The sequence below is a fragment of the Cinclus cinclus genome, chromosome 20 (genome assembly GCF_963662255.1).
Source record: "Cinclus cinclus chromosome 20, bCinCin1.1, whole genome shotgun sequence".
Classification (NCBI taxonomy): Eukaryota; Metazoa; Chordata; class Aves; order Passeriformes; family Cinclidae; genus Cinclus; species Cinclus cinclus.
Genome location: NC_085065.1, coordinates 2,777,598 through 2,798,695, shown reverse-complemented (window position 1 = coordinate 2,798,695; position 21,098 = coordinate 2,777,598). Strand labels below are relative to the sequence as shown.

The following is a 21,098-nucleotide window of genomic DNA, read 5'->3' as shown; positions in this document are numbered from 1 at the left end:
AATACAAGTTACAATATGGAGGAAAGCTCCTTTTTGTTCCTCACCAGAGGTGACTTTTCTGGAGTGGGTCATGTCTCAGTGAGGGGCTGAACTATTGGTCATAGGCCTCACCACGGTGACTTTGGCATCCATCACCTTCCATGGAGGTCAGAGCAGTGGCATTTCCATTTCACACAATGCTGCTGGTGTGCTGTCACTTGGAGAGAGACATTTACTCTGCTCAGCCTTCAGCCTCTCAAGGAGATTGCAGAGCTTTGGACGGTGAGGGCACAAGAGCAGGAAATAGCCAGTGGCTGTCTGAACTTGTGTGACACAGACCTGAACCAGTGACCTGGAGGTGAAGTGTTTTAGTTGTGTTCTGGCTCGTTGAGCTGCTTCTTGCTCTGTTGGTGACACAGAACCCCACCTGCTCAGCACATCACAGATATTACGGACTGTGGGTGCTGGAATGTCTCCTGACAGGTCCCCAAGAACTCTAGAATTCACAGGGTGGGAAAAGGACAATATAAACATATTATTTACTGGTCTAGGCCAAACTAGAGTTACTAGAACATTAAGAACAAGTGGTTAAATACCAAAATACCAGGCTACACTACAGGTAAGGAAAATTAGTGTTGGTATTGTCCTTATTTTGTATGGGTCATCACAAAATAAGTCCTAAAGTACATAATGGTGCACTGTTTCACATGTGGTGCTGTATGAATGGCCAGCCTTGAGAGTACCTTCATTCACCTGGCCTGTGCTGGCTGATGTGTGTGGTCCTGATGCCACCAGCAGTTGCCCACAGGGCCATAGTATTGTTGAAATGGGTGGTAATATCTTGCAGATTTTTTTCCACAAGCTTGAATAATTTTTTCTTTCTTGGATAGCCACGTAGTTTTTATTCCTAAGAATGGTCCTGGCTACCTCTGTTGCTTTGGACTTCTTGCCAGATATTTTTCTTAGTTTTTTTTAATGGTTTTTCAACATGAGTCACAGCTTCACGATCACGATTTCATCACTTGTGATTCAGAGAATATATTAATTAGTGCAAGATGTTAAATAAATCTGTAAAATCACATGAGAAACTAACTGTGGATGGTTGTCTCCATCCTTCATTTAACCAGTTTCATGTTTGAAAATGTACAGTTTCCCGTTTTCAAATGTGCATTGTTCTTTCAAGCCCAAGTGAAACTTTCCCTAATGTATAGTGTATAAATAAAGTATAGTGTGTGTATTGAATGCATATATACCTCTATATACACATGGGGTATGTGTCTATATAAAACACCTTTTATGCAGTGTTGATGTTCCCTCAGACAGTACTAGGTAAAGGATTGTTAGTTTTATGAAAAGTGCTCACAGGACTGCTGCCCATCATTAACAGTACCAGAGAAATGTGTTCCCTGGGTTATGTGGCAGTCCCTTCTCCCCAGCCGTGATGGAGGCTGTGGAAGGAGCCTTTTTGGCTTCTTTGCTTAGAAATTTTAAACATAATGTTCTTGGTTAAATTTCAAACCAGTCTTCAAGCTCTGTCCAGCATGGCTAAGAACTGTGTGGGAATTTGTTTTGAAATGAAAGCCTGGAGGTGGTGTTTCGCTATAGTTTTCAATGAAATTTCAGCTCTTTAATTTCTTCCTGACATTTCATCTGAAAATGTTGATGCTTATGCGAGGACTGAGAGTTTTATAGTTTGATTAAACAGCTTTAGAAGTGTTCAGTTACATTTCGTATTTGAGAGCACCGCTTGATTCTCTGGAGTGTTTTTGAGCATGCCTGGGAGACTGCCTGTTCTGCTTGGGTTTGGGGTCCTGGTATACAGTAAGGCCATGGAAGTGATAAAGTCTCTGCCACTCTTCCTCTTTCAGAGAATTCGGTCGACAGTGGATGAAAAGGAACAGAAGCAGCTTCTGATGGACCTTGATGTAGTGATGCGAAGCAGTGACTGCCCCTATATTGTTCAGTTTTATGGCGCGCTCTTCAGAGAGGTGGGCACCCCAGACTTGGCTTCACTTGCAGCAGAGTTTGGGTTTTACTTTGTTTTTTCCCTTTGTAATTTCAAACTCATGCTAAGGAGGAGAAAATTCATTCATGTCAGGTTTCTTGGTTCTACACTTTTACTTTAGCCAGGAGACCCAGGTGTCTGGGCACTGCTGAGCAAACGTTTGATCCCTTTGCAGCAGGAGTTCTGGAGAAGATGAATGTTGAAACCTGACTGCTGCTTCTCCTTCCTCTTGTAGTTCTTCTGCAGTCTTGGATTATCCTTGCTTCTGTAATTGTTCTGTTGTTGAAACTGCCACAATACAGAGGGATAGACACAGAGCCCCTGCCTGTTTTCCACTACTTCAGCACAAATCCAGTACCTCTACTCAAGGGAAGAAGGAAAAATAGAGACCTAAGGGCTGCAGGTGGTTTTTGGGATTTATGAGGCATAGCAGCCTGTACAGAGTCTTGTGGGGTTTTACTGGAAAACTTTCAGAGAGAGGTCAGTGTTGTAGGTGGAACCCAAAACTGTGTCTGAATATTCAGTTCCTGCTTTTAGGGAGTCTGCCTCTAACTTTGGCTAGTCACTCCTGGCTTTAGATCTCATTCTCTAAAATAAGCATAATAATCCTCCCTTTTCCCATACTCTGCTCTTTCTGATCTTTTTGAGCACAGAGCCATTTTGGGCCAGCAGGCATTGTCCTTGCTCACACAGTACAAGCTCCTACCATGTGTGGAGCCCCAGCTTGGCTGGAAATTTCCAGCTTTGCTGGGATAAAGGTGGTAAGGCTGTCAGCTGGTGTGAGGAAAGGTCTGTGGACAAAATAGTGTCTTGCCAGATGCTGATAAGCAACATGCTCAGAGCTGTGCAAGCCTCTCATCTGCCTTCAGCTCTGGGCACATCCCAGGATGTAAATATAAGTATATAAACAATATAAAAACTTTTCTTAATCAGCACCCAGATGTTGGCTTGGCTGCACTCTTTGTCATGTCTTAAAATCCCATCATCCTGCAGCCAGACAGGGCTCCCAGGGCTCCTTGCATGCTCTGTCTGGGAAGGGTTTCATTGACATCACTCTGGTTGGAGTGAAATTCCCTTTTCCCCCTTCAGCATAAGTGGTGTTTCCTTCAGAGATGAAAGCAGCCTTCCCCTCTCCTTGGTACCTCGCTGCCTAGGGATGTTCCAAGTCACATTCCTCAGGGGTACACAGGGTGAGCTGGGAGGCTTCCATGAAGTTCTCTCTCTTCTCCTATTAATTACTTGTTCCAATATTAAGTAGAATCTTAAATCTTTTAAAGATAGCAAAGTATGACAGCAGAGAAGCACAGAAAGGGAAAAAAGGAATTTCACCAGACTGTTTGGATCTGTCTGACCCTCCCCAGTCTGCTTATCAGATCTGTTCTCAAAGAACTGTGAAAGATCCAGGTCACTGCTGCACCATCCTCTGGGATGTAAGAGCTCATGGGACAGTGGTAAAGACCGAAATTCTCTCAGGAAATCTGCAGCAAACTATATAAAACAAAGCTCTTTGTTCCAGCATTTCAAGGTGAAGAGTAAGGAAATTCTTTTGTGATTACCTCCTCTGAGCTGAGATTCAGGTTCTCTGGCTATGGATTGAGCAACTGATGAGAAATCTTTGCCTGCTCCTAAAAGGTGAAAGACTTCCATTACAGGAGTTTACAACGCTGAATAAGCAGCTTGTGCAGTCAGAGGATTGGCAGGATCCAAGCAGCTCCAGGAGAAGCAGCAGGGCAGCTGGCACAAAGGAAAGGCAGGCAGCCTTCCACAACAGGGAGTGTTCGATGTGGAGACGCAGAGCTAAGCTCTGGGATCTGGACAGTTTGAGAATACTAAACCAAATTGGACAAAGTTATGCAAGGTCTTACTTTGCAGCCAGACAAGTGTCCCAGCTCTCAGTCAGGGAAATAGCTGTGAGCACAAGTTCCTGTGGCAGCCTCTGTGAATACCAGCAGTTTGATTTGGAAGGGCAGTAAACACTACACAGAGATTTCTCTTACTTTTTTCTCTTTATTTCTCTGTATTTTCTCTTGCTTGTTCTGCATTTTGTGGTAGGGACAGTCTTCTCTGGGTCCTGCTTGTCCCTCAGCAGGCAGCACCTGAACCTTTATCATTTTCTGCCTGTTCTTCAGTCAGAAGGGACATTTCTGTTACTCTGTGTCTGTGCATGTGATGGGATGTATAACAGGGCAACAGGCACAAGCTGACTGCCAGGTACAGGACTTTGCTTCAGCTCATTGGCACCCACTAGACGAGATTAAATTGCCTGGTCAATGAAACAAGAACAAAGCTGAAAAAGTAAAAGACAGTGTTTCAGTCTATGCATGGAATCAGGGGCTTCAGTGCACTGTGGCAGGACATGGTTGGCTTTTTGGGCTGCAAGCACATGGTACCAGCTCATGTCCAATTTTCATCCACTGGTTGTCTCCCAGCCCTTCTCCTCAGGGCTGCTCTCAATCCCATCATCATTATACTGGTGAGTGCCCTGACCCAAGTGCAGGATCTTGCACTTGTTGAACTTTGTGGGGTTCCTGCTGGCCCCAGGAGACCAGCTGGTTTTACCATACTGCACCCAGGAGAGCCTGGAGTCCTAGTGCACACAGAACTGTCCACAGTGGCCATCAGAGATCTGATTGAAGAGGATGTGGCTACTCATGCTCATGTATTTCCTCTCAAGGCTGTACTTGCTAGATAGGGGAAGAAAAAACCAAATTTGGTTGACAAGGGTTCTGCAAATATTTCACTTGAGTCTCTCCTTATGAGAAAAGAGGAGCTGTGGGCTCAGCCCACAGGGCTGCACTGGTACCCCCCAGGCTTTGGCCCTGAGCATAGCTGTTTTAAGAGGGTTTTAGGTCAGAGAAAAAAAAATGTTCTCTTTTCTTGCCTGTCTGCTACAAGCTTTACAGCTGCTCTGGTTTGAAACAGAGCCTGTAAAGCTGGGGATGTTTGGGTAGTTATCATGAGCGCACTAGTGGCTCTTCAAAGTACCTGTTCTGATTGTGTTTCTTTTTAAGAGGGGAAGAGGAAAGAAGCCTTATCTGACTTGGAATCTCAGAAGTGACTCCTGCACAGTTGAAGTGTAGTTGAGCCAAGTTTAAACCAACAAGTTCAATACATGATAAAATTATGCACTGAAAAATTCATTGTGAGTTGCAGAACATGCCTAGGAAGCTGGGTAAATCAGCCCATGGGGAACGTCTGCTGGCAGGAGAGAAGAGCTGGGATGGATGTGTTGGTAGCACAGTGCTGGTGTGAATTGCTGCCATAGCCTTGCTCAGTTGTTTGATCTCTTTGCTGTTGATGCACCTCACACTGCTTTTATGGTAATCCTTGACTGTGCTGCCATTCCTCAGCACATCTCTCCCTGTTATCAGTCCCTGGTCTGTAGGAAAAGTGTCCTGTGTGCCATGTAAATATATAGTGGTGGTGATGGTGGTGGTGACATTTGTCACTCTCTCTCATTGGTGTAGCTGCAGCTTGGATAAAGAGCTGCCCCTGCAGTGAGCAGATGGGATAAACCTTCAGCATTTGCATCATAGAGTGGTGAGTGTTGGCAGGGACCTCTGAGATCACCTTTTCCAGCCCCCTTGGTCAGGACTGTGTTCAAATAGCTTTTGAATCTCTCTGGGGATAGCGTCTCCACAGTCTCCTGAGGCAAACTGTGCCACTGATGAATCCCTGTGACAAAAAGTGTTTCCTCATGTGCAGAGGGACCTTTCTGTGTGTCAGGCTGTGCCCTGCTCATGCGCAGTATCACTGAGAGATCCTGGCTCCTTCCCCTGTGCGGCTTCCCCTTGGGTTGATGAGATTCCCCTGAACCCTCTCCAGGCTGAAAAATCCTGGCTTTATCTGCCTTTCTCATGGGGAGGATGCTCCTGTTCCTCAGTCTTCTTAGTTGCCCTTTGCTGGAGTCTCTCTCGTACTGGGGAGCCCAGCACTGGTCGCAGCTCTGCCAGTGTGGCCTCACCATTGCTGAATCAAGGGGAAGGATCACCTCCCTCCACCTGCTGGTGATGCTTTGCCTCATGCTGTGATCCTTCAGCCCAGCAAAGATGCATTGTTGGCTCATGTTCAGCTTCATGTCCAGCTGGACCCACAGGTCCTTTCCTGGTGAGCTGCACTCCAGATGAGTGACATCCTTGTCACACCTGCTCCCTTGTCAATGGGAATTCTCTACATTGAGAAGTTGAAGCATCTCCATTGCTTGGGAAATGGCTTTTGTGTCTGTCTTGGGTAGGGATATTTTGAATTAAATGCACAGGGTGTTCCTGGACATTTTTTTGGAATGTCTGCAAGATGTGCATTAGCATCTGGTAATCTAATACCCAATAAGCACTAAAATGCATTCTTTGGAAGAATAGCTCTATCAGGAAGAGAAAATGAAAGTGCTTCTTTTGTCATTTTATGATTGGAAATCAACCTGACCTAAGAGGCAAAATTTCAAGTGAAACTTTCATTAGGGTGGTTTTGTCCTCACAGTTCACATTGGAGTAGACTTGCCCATGTACATCAGCACTTCTTGGTATTTGTTAATGAAGACAGCTGAGTCCCCATTACCCAGACAGTCTTCCTTTTTCTTCCTGTTAAAATTCACCAGTTTGCCAACCAGGTAAGGCTTTCCACATCCCAGGAAGAGTTAGCCTATAGAGTTTTGGATCTTGCCACCAGCCTTAATGATGATGCACAGTGGAAAAGGCCTATTATCTTTTTCCATTGATCCTGGTGACATGAATTCATGCAGGTCAGGTAGGTTTTTATATTACCAGATCAATAAAAGCCCCCATTCAGGAGTTCTGTATGGCATCTACTTCAGGAGACCAGTAAACCAGGTCATTCCTTGAGTGCTTTTGATCATTAAAGGGGTTTTTTATGCTTAAAAATCACCATTGGATAGAAATTTCTTGTAGCTACCTGAGGTTTCAGTTCCATACCCATACCAACCTGTAATGCAGAGTACATGTGAAGCTTTTATTGTGATAATGGCTCTGCTCAAGTGTTGTTCACTTGATTTATTTTGCTCTCCACGCATCAGATATTATAATCTGGGCAGTGGAAGCCACTCACAGTACTGGTGCAGTTGGACATAAATGCAAGGCTTCAGGTGTTCAATGGTATTCTGGCTCTCTAGAACCACTCCTGTCCCCCACAGTCTTTGTACAATAGCCCAGGAATATAGCCCTGTCTTATTTTTTTATAAATCTAATCAAAACAGAAGCAGTTTTTGAATGATCCTGTGGCCAGTAGAAACAGTCCATGAGAGAGAGGATGCTCTCACTACAGACTGCTCATAAAGCTCTGGTGGACTTCCAGTCTCATCTGATTTATGCACATCTCTGCTACTGGAGCCACATTGCTTGCCCTGAGCCACTCTCCATCATATGGAAGTGCTTCATCTGCACTTTGCCTTTGTTGCTAGTGCAGAAAAGAGGAATTTTCTGCATATGTTGCCCAATTTCATTTCTGTAGTTTAAATCTGAACAGTTCCTTAGCCAACTTCCTCCATAGGTAACCTGCAGTCTGTAGCAGCCCGGGTTCACCCTTTTTCCAGGTCTCCTGAAGTGTGCTGGTCATGCCCCCGTCCTGCTGTGCTGCTCTGCTCTGTTTCACTGTGATGTCCCTGCTTCTGTGTCTGTCCCAGCACTTAGTCCATCTTCTGCTTTTTTTGGGTGAAATGAGAGTTTTCTGGGCTTGGGCTTGTAGTACCCCTTAGAGTGGATGACATCAGCTCTTGAGCTGATGTGAAAAGCGTGATGCCAAGTGAACAGTGTAAACTGGAGCCACCCAAAGCTGTAAACCAAAGTCTTCTTCCTCAGCCAGACAGCCCTTCCTAGGACAGTAGCTCCCCTCTTCTGGATGTTCCCCTGTGCCTGCAGCCTTCTGGGGAACAAAACTGTGTGTAAGGCCTGGATTCATCTGGGTTCAGGCATCTAAACTCTAATGTCACATGGGAGCTGGGCAGGTAAATGCTTCCACTGTGAATGGAAGCAAGTCTTTCATTGCTAAAACTAATCAAGCTGAATTTCATCCTTTCTGTCAAATGCATGTTGCTGTTAATGTATTTCATAAGATTCAATGGATCTCTGTATGCTCTCCATATTTGTATTTCTCATTTTTATCTCAACAGTAACACACATTCTTTTCTCTTTCCAGGGTGACTGTTGGATCTGTATGGAGCTCATGTCTACCTCGTTTGATAAGTTTTACAAATATGTATATAGTGTATTAGATGATGTTATTCCAGAAGAAATCTTAGGCAAAATCACTTTAGCTGTGAGTATTTTGTTAAACCTTTTGTTGAAGATAATTGAAAAGTTCAGATCCTTGTTCAGATCACCCTCCATGTGAAAAGCTGGTTGGTCTGTGGAGCAGAATTGCTGCTGCTGTTTGCATCACACTGGGAATGGTTCTTCAGGGTGCTCATGACTTTTCCACAGTATGTTATATGGTATAAATGGAGGTCCTGGCTCAGTAATCAGTTCATAGACAGACCCCAGGAACAGCTTCCTGCTCTATCTGCCTGAATGTGAGCACCAGCAGCACAGGCACCAGCCCAGACCAGAGAAGCTTCTGGCAGTCTTGTGCAAAGGCTCCCAAAAGCACTGGGGAACCTGGCTGATGTTTTCTTGCTATAACCTGGAAGTTCTGGCCTAGTGAAAAGTCAGGTAATTGAAACAGTTGTGACCTGCTGAAAAAAATTGAGTACAGGGCTTGAAATAAGTTATTGCTCAGGATAATTAGCATCAGAGATTGTTCTGACTCCAGCCCTTGCTCCCCTCTCCCAGAGTGGGTTCTTTGTCATCACAAGGGATGTGTGTTCACTTAAACCCATTCCCTCTCTTATATCACCTTCTTTTATTATGTGGCATATTACAGCATTGATATCTCAATGTATTAAATGCTTTTTACCCCTGTTCTTGGAGCTTCGAAAATTTAATAAACACAGGACTCTTACGACATCTGCTTATATCTATTTTTCTTTCCTAGACTGTGAAAGCACTAAACCACTTAAAAGAAAACTTGAAAATCATTCACAGAGGTGAGTTCTTTTTTTAAGTTCATGTCTTTTCTTCTTGTCTGTTAAAATAATTGCAAGAATTGCTAGTGGCCTTTGGTTCACTCAAAGTGTAAGCACAGCACCTGTACCGCCACCAGTCCGAGTGTAGGTTTTGAACAAGTGTCCCAGTGCCTGTTCTCTTGCCCCTTCAGCCCCTTTTTCCATGTAAGTGATTTCAGGGTGGTTGGGCATCTGCTTCTGCCTTTGGGCACGTGGCATCTCTGGGGCTGGCTCCATCCCCTCGTGCTCCCGTGCAGGATCCTCTGCAGCTGCTCTCCTTGAAATTGAGACCTCCATCTGTGACTTACTGGTTTAAATTTCTTTCCCCTGCAGACATCAAACCTTCCAATATTCTTCTGGACAGAAATGGAAATATTAAACTCTGTGACTTTGGCATTAGTGGACAGCTCGTGGACTCCATTGCCAAAACGCGGGATGCAGGGTGCCGGCCATACATGGCGGTGAGTGGGGTGAGCCCTGGGCTCTGTGGGATCTCACCCTCCCTGTTACCAGTGTTTCCTGTGGGATGAGAAACCCTTTCCTGGATGAAACTGAGCTCTGGATTGAGTGCTGCTGTGGCAGTGTCATCCAGGCTGTGGCAGAATGACCAAATTCCCGTTTTTTTGCTGGGTTCCTCTGCTGCTGCCAGGGCTGTGATGCTGGAGTGGAGCTCTGTGCCTTCCAGCAGTTCCAAAACATCATTGCCCAGGGGAGCAGGGCTGTCAGAGTGTGGGTTTGTCTTGGTCTGCAAGAAATATATTTGCTCTGGTAAGATTATGTCACAGGAGTTATTGCAGAGCAGAATTACAGTGATTTTTGTAAACCACTCTAATTTCAAAGTGTGCCAGAACTTCATTCCAGGAGAATGTGATTCTGGTGAGCAGCAGTAGCAGAGCAGCTGTGTGGAAATTGCTGGGGTTGAGTCTTGGCTCCTGGGAGTCTGTCCTGCTTCTTTGCTGCTCTCCCCCTCCCAGAGAGAAAAGCTGTAGTGGTGATTTTGGAAGCTCTCTGAGGGTTTTAAACACTTCAGTGCTTCAGGGTGCTTTGAAAATGCCTCTGTGTTCTCACATGAGCCAAGGGTACCTTATGCAGGGAGCTGTGTGCTTGCTGCTCTTCATAGAACTTTAATTTTAATGCCTGTCCTTAGTTTTTTGTTATATAATTATGGCTCTGTATGCTGAAAAATACTGTTTTCTGAACTCTTTTTGTCTACCACCAAGTAGAATAAAGGAAAACATCTCTCTTTTGAGGTATGGTTCCCATCTGGCCCAGGCCATGGCTCTCAGGTGGCTTTTCTCAGACCGTGATGTCTGAGGCAAAACCTGTCTGCCCTGACTTTGGTCTTTTCCTTGAGCCAGCGGTTAGCTCTGCTCAGGCTGTTGGTGTAGTTATGCCATGACAGTTCCTGAGATGCCTGTAAATAGCTGCAGTGCTCCCTTTCCCCCAAGATGCTGGTGGATGAGTGCTTCTGTAGCCCTTTGGTTTTCCTTTTTCCTGTCTGTCTATGTGCACTCTGTGATTTGTGCAGCTCCATTGGCAGCTCCAGACTTGGGTGGACTTTGAAGTGAGCAAAAGTGCTGCAGTTTAATTTGTGTTTTCAAGAGCCTTGGCAGGGCACAGGGTTTGTGGGGCAGCCAGCAGCTGGCAAGTGATGCGGGAGATGATTGGTCTCTTCCTTGCTGCTCTGAAGCCTCAGTGACTCCTTTCCACGTACGTGAGCATCTCCACGTACCAGGGAGCCTGGGAAATGGGGGGATGTCCCCAGTGTGCAGGCACATCTGCCAGTTATTTCTCCAAGCCAGCAGAGGCTGATGTCTGAAGGGATGCTGTGATCAAACTGGATGTACCTGGGAAAGAGTCAGGCTGCCACACTCTCAAAAGCAAAATAGTATTATTTAGTATAAAATCGGCCAAGAGTAGTAGCTCTGTTCAGTCAGGGAGGCTCTGCTTAGGGCTGCTGGATGCTTCTTCCTGATGATAGTGTCTCATTTTGCAAGGCCCACCAACCCCATGGCACTTGCCCCCTGAAGGAGTCTGGTCCCCACATAGCTGTTGGTAAGAATGACACTGGGTGTCAGCCAGTCTGGCTCCTCTGAGGAGGCAGCAGGAGCCATGTCCAGCTGCCAAGCAAGTGCTGTGTGCTTGAACCAAAATTGTTGGAGCTGTCACAGCGAGTGGCGCCTCAGCCTTGGAGCTGCGGTGCTGAGAGGTTGTTTTGATTTTGGCTTTCAGTTCCCCTGCAATTGTTACAGTGAGCAAAGGCCTGTAAGTGTTGGTACCTCGTGTTCTCTGGAGGAAAGAAAGGCAGGACTGAGTTCCCAGGTGGCCGCTGTTCCCTGAAGCAGCCCAGGCTGTTGTGAGCCCTCCTAACCCATGCTCTGTGCTGGTGCCAGTGCTGGGGGTTTGCTCCAGGTGAGGTTCCTCAGCCTTTATTCAGCAGTGTGTGCTCCCTGCATCCTCCCTGAGTGCTCCCTGTAGTCCCTGCCTTGCCTCTGGCTGTGTGGATGTTGCTGGGAGTGGGCTCTGTGTGCTATGCTGGAGCTGGTGGCCTTTGTGCCATTACTAGTTTTTGCCTTCTGAATGCCCCAGTGAGCCCCATGCCTGTGCCAGAGAGGAAGGGTGAGACTGGAAATGTTTGGTTTAGGCAGGGGTGGGGTGGGGGGGGGCAGACCCAGCCATTGTGAGGATGGGTGTCCTGCCCTGCTCCTTCCAGTCCTGCAGGAGTGGAGTGTGATGGTGTCACCTCCATCCTTGGTCACTCAGGTCCTTTTTCTGGTCAGCTTGGAGCCTCTGGCTGCAAACTGTGGCTTCTCACTTCTCCCTGATGAAGGTGGACAGTCACTGCTAGCATTGCTGTCAGGGCCAGCTGGATGTCTTGTGTTCACGTGGTTCAGGCAGAGATGAGGCCCTGTATGGCTGTGTTTGTATTGCTGGGTTTGGAAGAGAGGAAGGATCTGTGATGCCCACTGCTCATTTTTCAGTCAAGATGCTGGTGCTCAAGTGGACATTGGACTGGAGAAGCCCAATGGCAGCCTGTACCCTTCTTTGATGCATCCATACCTTGTCCCATCAGCACATCCAGAGATGGCTCTCCACCCCATCCATTTCCTTTCCTGCTTGCACTTGGCATCAGGACACCTGGCCTGAGCCAGGCTTTGTCTGCAGCCCTTGCTCCAGGTCCCCAGTGTGACATGGTGACTCTTCCTTCCTTGGTGTTAATTGCTCCCATGTGATCTACATGGAAAATTCTCAGCATTCTTCCTGCTCTGTATTTAGATGGGATTTATTTTGGTCTGTCCTTCTTTCCCTTTAACTGTGCCACCATGGTCTTTGGCCAAATCCCCATTACTCTGTTGGGTCACAATAGCAGGGTGCCCCTCATGGGTGCCTGAGACAACCAGCTCTGTCTCACCAGTGCCACCCGTCCTACCTGTCCCTTTGAGCAGTTTGGCCCTGCCCAAAGCAGCTGCTCCCATGCACTCTCCTCCTTCATCTGCAGCCTGGCCACTGCTCTGCTGTGGCACATCCCTGTGCATCTGTGGTGTGTGGGTCCCAGCACTGGCCAGGCCAGCATCCCCATGGTTTGATGTGTTCTGAGCTGGTCCATCCCTGGTGGCAGCTTCCAGACATCATGGTGTGTGTCCCCAGTTGAGTTCAGAGCTGGGCTACCTGCAGCTGCACTTCTCAGCTGCATCTGCCATGAAATTGTATTAAATTGTAGCCTAGAAAGCAACCAGAGCTTTCAGAGTATTTACTGTACCCCATAATTCAGAATTTATTGCAATTTATTGCAGCTATCTTTATTATTGTAGTCAAAAGTGAATGAGAGCCTGTTTCTTTCAGTATGTTAATTATTATATTTTTAACTAAAGTAGGCAGACTGAGGTTTCTCATAAAGATGTCATACAAGGTATGTAGGTGTTTTTTTTCTGCTGGCTCAGCTCTCTGGACAACTTGCTCTTAGGTGTGAATCACCCATGTCTGGCTCAATATTGCTTTCTATGAAAGACGTTTTGGATGTCTTAAAGCCTTGTAACATCATAGTTGCCTTGAAGGGATGACTAAAACCTTGTTCAGATGAGCTTTTCTTAAAGCACAGTGTTTTTGATAGTTTCTTAGTAGCTGGCTGAGGAGGAGAATTCTGTTAGATGCTGCTAAGCCTCACTCCCCAGGGTGGATGAGATGTTGATTCCAGTTCTTATGATCCCTTGGGAACAACTTGGCTATGAAAACAGAGAAAGTAAGAGTTTATGTTAAAGAGATCCCAAAGCTGGACAAAACTAAATCAGTCAGTCAGTCACAATTACTCATGGCATTTGTGCAAAAGGAAAAAAAAAACCCTGAAGCATGGGACTGTGCTAAGTTACCATTTCTGACCACCCGTTAGACCGGACCTCCATAAAATCAGTGTTTCAAGTGATTCCTTGAGCTGCTTCTCTGCTGGGGTTGGATGGCTGCCCTGGCCACAGGTTTGCCTCTGGAGCTGTTCCAGGCTCAGGGTGCTTTCTAGGTTTGCAGAAGCTTCTGGCTGCTCCCTGCATGGCACAGAGCTTGACTGGTCCTTCTTGCCGTTGCAGCCGGAAAGGATAGACCCCAGCGCGTCCAGGCAAGGCTACGACGTGCGCTCAGACGTCTGGAGCTTGGGGATTACATTGGTGAGTGAGGGGCTCTGCAGCCTGGCTGCCCTGGGCAGTGGGGGGTGTCGCACGTGGGCAGCACAACCCAGCTCTGTCGTGTGTTATGGTTGAAGTGGGCACTTCCTGGCTCAGGAACAGCCTGGGTGCTTTCCACCTAAATGGTTCTGCTGAGCCCTGCTGCTGTGTGAGTAGGGAGGAGGTGTTGGATTGTAAATGAATTTTGTGTTCAGAATGTGAGATGAGGGTGCTGAGTGTGGTGGTGCAGAGCAGAGCACCCAGCCTGTGTGAATAAGCCTCTGACAGCCCTGGCAGCTGCTGTGCTTTGGCTGCACACAGATTTTGGTTAATCCTGGATTCTGGGATTCTGATTCCTCACTGGCTTAACCACAGCACTGCTAGCTGCACACATGGATACAGTGAGGAGCTCTTACTTTCTCCAGGCTGTGAAGCAGAAGAGAAAGCAGAAGCAATTAAATATGAACCAGTGGCTTCTGTTTTTACCACTGATGTTTAAAAAAACTCATCCTGCAAGGAGTAGGGAGTTGGATTCAGGGCCTTCTCCAACTTGACGTATCATGTGATTATGTTATTGTTACCCATTTTCTCTAGTGGTTGTTAGAATGCTTGGGAAGGGACTGGAGGATTTTACTCTCCTACACTGGTTTGTTTTATAGTCAGTGGAGGAGCAGACATGGCCAGCATGGAAGCAGGGCCTGCTCAGGGTAAATCTGGCCATGCCACTCACACAGGCAGCAGAACTTACTCCTGGGTAAAACCTTCCCTCTATTTAGAAGCATACAGGGAATAGGATGAAGAAGCTCATCTCAGTCTTCCTTCTGGGGGGGGTTCAAGGTTGTTGCAGACATTTTTTTTTTTCCCTGACTGAACTTCCCTGGTGTAAACCTGCCTGGTGCTGTTGCTGTCTCCCTGCAGTACGAGCTGGCCACGGGGCGATTCCCCTACCCCAAGTGGAACAGTGTGTTTGACCAGTTGACACAGGTAGTGAAAGGAGACCCACCACAGCTGAGTAACTCAGAGGAAAGGGAGTTTTCCCCAAGTTTCATCAACTTCGTCAACTTGTGGTAAGTGTGTGCTGCTGAAAGCACTTGGGTGTGGCTTGTTTTGTTGGCTGGTATTTGGCAAGGGTCATGTATCCAGCTCTTCCTGGCTTCTTTTCACATTCCTGCACCAACATAAGGGTGAGGACCTCTCATATTTTAGTGGTTTGGAGGTGATGGGGGATTTGTCTGGGTTGGGACTGAAGGGCAAACCTTGGAAACTGCTCTTCAGGAAAGGAATTACGAGAAAACCTCTAAGAGGCTGTGCTAGAGAGAGGAGACATGGTAAGGAGGGAGGTTTCCATGGCAGGAAGTTTGTGTTAGACACAGCCCCAGCTGCTGCCTGCACAGCTGGGATGGCAGGGAGGGAAAGAAGTTACTCCTGTGGTCACTCACAGTGCAAGGATGGATTTTCCAGAAAACCAAAGGAGGTGAGTCCCACTGTGACTGCATCACATCCTGTAAAAGTTTATACTTGATGTCTGTAACATGTTCCCTGATCCCACATTCTCCTCATTATCTTTATGCTTTCTTTAGCCTTACAAAGGACGAGTCCAAAAGGCCAAAGTACAAAGAGCTTCTGGTGAGTTCTCAGTGCTGCATCTTTCAGTGCCTCCAATGCATGGGGCTGGGCTCAGGCAGAAATGAGATCTGAAGGAGCAGAGCCGTGGAGTTGGGCAGCAGCAGGGCCTGTCTGTGGTGGAGGTGCTAAAGGAGAGAGGGCAGCAATGCTTTTGGCTTGGATCAGTCACATGTGGCAACTGTGACTGGCCCAGAACCTCCCAGATGTTATGTCCCAGTTGCTCTGATCTGGGTCTGGCCAGTGCTGCCTGTTGCAGCAGATCTGAGGGTCAGGGCTCAGGAGAGCAGAGCTTGGGTTTGACCTCTGCAAGCGACTCCCTGTCAGTCCTGTCACTCTCCCCACTGTGACAGTGATGATGGTGAAACCTTTCCTGGAAGTATTTCAGTAATATTTAATAATTATAGTTAATATGATTTCATTCAGTAAATGTCAGTGCTACAGAGGAGCTGCTGATCCTGCACCCCCACTGCCTCCTGTCTGTCAGCTCCTGACACTCTGGAGTCCTCTCCTGTCCTGCCCACATTAATCTCCCATGTTAAAGACATGGATTCCCAGTGTGGAAAAGCCATGGAGCAGCCTGTGTTCTGGTGTCCTGTAGCCACCACAAAGTGTGTTCTTGCACCAGACAAATGCACCTGCTCAGTTTTTGTCTGAGGGGCACATGCCAGGAGGGTGACCATAACTTTGTTGCTTTTTATCTGCTTCCAGAAACATCCCTTCATCCTGATGTATGAGGAACGCACAGTGGATGTTGCATGCTATGTTTGTAAAATCCTGGATCAAATGCCAGCAACTCCCAGCTCTCCAATGTATGTGGATTGATACTGCTGCTACATCAAACTCTAGAAAAAGGGCTGAGAGAAAACAAGCTGTAAAGAATTTTCATCACATATTGCAGTGTTTTTAATGCTCGCCCAGACACCATGTGCAATAATATTGGTGTTATTTCCATCCTGTCTGTATACTGTTGTCACATATAAAGTGCATCCCTGTAATACCTGATCACACAGTGTTAGTGTTGGTCACAGAGAGACCTCATCTTGCTCTTTTGTGGACATATTCATGAAATGTGGAGATAAGTACATTTATTTGTTGACTGTGATTGGATAGCACCTAAAATTCATTTCTAGACTCAAAACTTGGAGACTCCTCAGCAGCTACTGGAAAGATTTTTCTCTCAAACTCTTCCAATTGTTGTTTCAAGTAATAATAAAAAGCAAACAAACAAAATTTAGGCGTTGTCTGTCTGAACATTAAGAGACTTTGCCTGGAGGGAGAAGAACTTGCTTAACCAACGAGATGCTTTGCCTTCTGGAGCTGGAAAGGCAAAGGAGAATTTTATTCTTCACAAAGTGCAATAGATTTACTGCTATGAAATTCTGTTGCTTTACAGTCGCAGTGTACTTTCTGGGGACAGTGTGCTCAGCTGAACTTCCTGTTAAAGAGAGATCATGTTAAATATAGTGAATATGTCTTTACCAAAAATATGTTGCGTTGAAAGAGGCTAACATTAAACTATTGAGATGGGATATAATGTATTCTTCCTCCTTTTACCAAGCCAGCCACTCTTCACTCTTAACTAGGTGTCCTGTAAATTGTTACCTGGTAAGATAAGACCTTTGACCTGAAGAATTATTAAACTACTTGATTGAATTTAACCTGCTTGTTGACCTGGTTTATAGTGCACAGTGCTCACCACCCACTGGCTTTGCTTTGCCTTCACCCAGTGCCATCCACAGAGGCTGCAGCTGCTTAAATGGGCCACCAGCTGATGGCTGCGAGTCCTGGACAGTGTTTCTCATGTTCCTGCTGTCCCCAGCCCTGCTGCTTGTGCCTGTGGCCCAGCCCAGCCCTCCCAGGCCGTGTCCCTGAGCTCCCCAGTCCCAGTCCCAGCCTGAGCTCTTCCTTCTCGCCACTGCAGGCAGGATGGAGGGGTGGCCCTGGCTGCCACGGGGCTCTGTGCCCACCCCACCCGCTGAGCTTGCTGGAGACAATTCACCACCACCTGCAGACTGAGCTCCTCTGTGATCTCCACAGCTCCTGGTGCTGCACCCAGCGCAAACCTCTCTGAGATTGTCGGGTGCAGAGGGAGATGAGGTGGAGATGAAGGAGCATCTAACTCCTCTCAGCTGGCCCAGCAAGGCCAAGCTGTCATCTTCTAAGTGAAACAGCACATCAGTCTTTTCTGTTTGTTTGACATATTTTTCAAAGATTAATCTTTACCTTAAAAAAAAATAAATCCCCAAATACTGCAGTTTTCAGGTGTTTAGTAGCACACCAGGGATAAAATGGAGGCTGAAGGGTCTCTGCTTTCCATTTTGAGCTGATTTAGGTGCTTAGTAGGACTTCATCAGTGCTAGAGCAACCTTCCCTCAGAGCACGGCCGGCCGCAGTGGGAATGCAAACACTGTGGTGCTGGCAGGTTCCCCACCTCCAGCCACAGGCACCTGTGCAAACCAGCCCGAGACAGAGCACTGAAGACCAGCCAGCACACCCCAGCTGGGAAGGAGAGCCAGGGCCATGCCCTGGGACACAGCTGGTGTCTGTCACTGCAGAGGTGCCATGTCCTGGTGCTCCTGCTGGCACCAAGGCTGAGCCCGTGGGATCCCTTGGTCCTGCCTTTCCTCTGTTCCTCTCAGGCTGCTCCTCAGGCAAAGCAGTTGCCAAAGTCTTCCCAAAACAGACAAGGCAGAGGTTTCTGCAGTAACTTCTTCCCAACAGCTCTGGTGCATCCTGCATAAAGATCAGTCAGACACATGCAGTCATCGTGTCCCCACCCCCAGAGCCTTTCTCAGGCAAAGCCTCGTGGAGCTGTGATTCCTCTCCAGCCTTCAGCCCCTGGAATGGGACTGCAGGTGCTCCATGTCTCCAAGGGTGCTGGCTGTGGGGGTTGAAGAGACCCAGATCCAGGAAGGGCAGACACAGGTGGGTCTTTGCCCCTCCCTTCAGTGTGAAAGTCTGACTCACTTCTCCCTGTGACAGGGAACCCAAAACCCTGTCAGAGGGCCAGCACTGAGATGGAAACTCCCAAAACACACGGAGCTGCCTTGCTGTGCCCTGTCGGGATGGCTGGGTCTGTGCTCTGGTGCCATCCCATCTCCAGCCCAGGACCAGTTTGCTGGAAAAGGAAATGCAAAGCTTTGAGTTGCCAGTGACAGGAGTGAGGTGCTGCTGCCTGAGTGGCTGTACAGGACAGGTTTAGACTATTCAACATAGATTATTATAAATTTATTAAGGGTGCACCATTTATTGCAATGTATCTATAAAAAAAAAAAAAGAAAAAAGGTGTATAGTGTTCAGAATCTGTGAAAATAGTGTAAGAACTGTACATTGTGAATTCTGGTTATTTTTTTTTCTTGTACCATAGGAAAAAAATGTATAAAAATATCAAAAAGCTGATGTGCAGGGATATTGCCTTATTGTCTGTAAAATGAAGCTCAGGAACATAACTGCTTCAAAGAGCTTCCAAATATTTTATCTGGTATCCTGGTTTGACTTCCTCCTCTATTTAAGCTATTATACATGGATCAGAGTGTTTATGTAATAGTTCTATCCTTTTGCCTGCAGGTCAGTTGTAATAAAACTAAGATGCGACTGTGACCCTGTTATTTTCATTCTGTAAGGTCAGACATGATTGGGAAGGTTCACTAAGAGCTGCCTTCCAGGCTGTCCTCCAGGTGGAAGAGGAAAGCAACCTTCAAATCTGCTTGTGCCAAATGAAAGAGGTGTGGGGAGCTCTGGATGTGTTTTCTCTCTCTGGAAGACTGCTGGCCCCTTGCTGTGTTCTGGTGCCTCTCACGTAAGCACTGTTTGCAGCACAGGGAGGTTCTGGTGGCTCAGGACACCTTGTCCCACCCTCCAGGGAAAGGGCAACTGGAGCTCCCAGCTCTGATGGCTCCTGTAGTTTTTGCAAGAGCAGTCAAGGTCTGCAGAACCCAGATGGTCTCAGAGCAAGTCCTGCTGCGTGGTGCTGGGATGTCTCTTCTGCTTGGAAGCTGTGGAGGGCTTGGAATCTGCTCAGTCAAGTGGGCAGAACTGGACCCCAGCAGCCTCACTGGGAAAGAAGAGTGCTGGGGAGAGGGCCTGGTCACGACTGCCTGTCCTGCTCCAGGGATGGATGGGACAGCCCAGGAGTGCCCAGCCCAGAGAGGGGAGAGCCAGAGCATCCTGCAGGGATGGCTGGTCATGGTAGACCTCAGGATCAGGGATAGTTGGGAATGGGTGGATCACCTGACACCAGCTCTTGCAGGGCCTCACCGATGGAGGGTGACAGTTGTGTCAAGAGAAGGGAAGGCAGGCGAGACAAACACAGCTGAAGCAGGTCTTGCTGTGTAGAGATGCACAGTGTGAAAGGTTCACGTAGCTCAAGCCTTGTCAGTTTGCCCAAATTCTGTGTTCTCACCACAGCGAGCCTTTTTCTGGAGTTTTTTGTTGCCAGCACAATACTTCGGAGATGTTTGGGTCACCTGCTATGCTCACTCTTCAGTCAGAATCCAATCCCTCATCTGGTGAAGGAAGAAGACAAAATCTGAGCACATACCAGGAATGGTCCTGTCCCTGGGAAGGAATGTATTTATGGACATTTCAGTGCTTCTCAACTGCTCCTTGTTGGACTCATGCTCCATCCTCCCTCTGGACTCTTTCCTGCCTGTGGGCACTTCACTGCCCTCACCAAGGATCCCATTGTCACTGTGTCACTGCTGAAGCAGCACAGAAAAAATCCAACCTCGTCCCAGATGCTGCTGCTGTCTCAACAGGATCCATTCCTGCTCAAGGCCACTGCTCCTGCTCCTGACAGCCCTTGGACAATTCCAACTCTCCTTGCTTGAGCGATGTGTGATGGCTTTCTCTGGCCCTGGGGCAGGGAATTTTCCTTTGGGGATCATGGCCACGTCCGCAGGGCTCGGCTCTAGTTCTCCCTCTGCACCAGCACGTGGGCTTGGAGGCTGCCCTGATTTCCATGCTCAGTGCCAAGACTCTGTTTGGACCAGCCTCCCAGAGGACTTGGAGCCACTGGCCACTGCCTGTGCTTTGTGGCCCAAACTGGCACCTCACACATTTGTGCCCACTGGCATGGCTGAGGTGCTTCTTACATCTTCAACCAGCATGACACAGCATCCAGAAAATCTCACTGTGCTCTGTTGTGGTTATTATGTGTCTGGGGAGCTCCAAGACCAGCTTGGAGGTTTGGATGAGCTCAAACCCATCCCTGCCTGGACCCAAGCAGGCGAAATGCAGATGTGCACCATCGCCTGTTCTGTCAGGAGCACTTTGAGTTGCATGGGCAGTACTTCCATAAAAAGTCTGGCATGGCTTCCCCTGGCCTTCACCCCAGGCCTGCCTTTGGGGGCCAGGTGAGTATAAATGAAGGGCTCAGGGTGATGGAACTGGGGGTTCCCCCTGTGCAGGCACTGCAGAGGCACCTCCAGTCCTGGAGGCAGCTCTGGGACACTCAGGACAAGAAGGAGGGTTTGGAGTGTGTCCAGGGAAGGGAATGGAGCTGGGGAAGCATCTGGAGCAGCTGAGGAGCCGGGAAAGGGGCTCAGCCTGGAGAAAAGAGGCTCAGGGGGAACTTCTGGCTCTGCACAGGAGGGGACAGCCGGGGGGTCGGGCTGGGGGAGGACAAGAGGGAACGGCCCCAGGCTGGGCCAGGGAAGGCTCAGGAGGGACAGCAGCAGGAATTTCTCCATGGAAGAGGTGCTCAGGCCATGGCACAGGCTGCCCAGGGAGGTTTGGAGTGCCCATCCCTGGAGGTGTCCCAGGAAGGTCTGGATGTGGCACTCAG

At 47.8% G+C, this 21,098-nt stretch overlaps 1 protein-coding gene across 1 annotated transcript in view; it reads left to right on the top strand.

Annotated features, from left to right (window-relative positions):
• Positions 1-16,965, top strand: part of MAP2K4 (mitogen-activated protein kinase kinase 4) — a 67,093-nt gene extending 50,128 nt beyond the window's left edge. Inside the window, exons 4-11 of the mRNA XM_062506056.1 lie at positions 1,848-1,967; positions 8,132-8,251; positions 8,966-9,017; positions 9,369-9,496; positions 13,613-13,690; positions 14,606-14,754; positions 15,268-15,313; positions 16,022-16,965. Coding sequence (XP_062362040.1) covers positions 1,848-1,967; positions 8,132-8,251; positions 8,966-9,017; positions 9,369-9,496; positions 13,613-13,690; positions 14,606-14,754; positions 15,268-15,313; positions 16,022-16,135 — 807 coding nt within the window. The 3' untranslated portion in view covers positions 16,136-16,965. The remainder of the gene's footprint in view (positions 1-1,847; positions 1,968-8,131; positions 8,252-8,965; positions 9,018-9,368; positions 9,497-13,612; positions 13,691-14,605; positions 14,755-15,267; positions 15,314-16,021) is intronic.
• Positions 16,966-21,098: the final 4,133 nt, after the last annotated feature.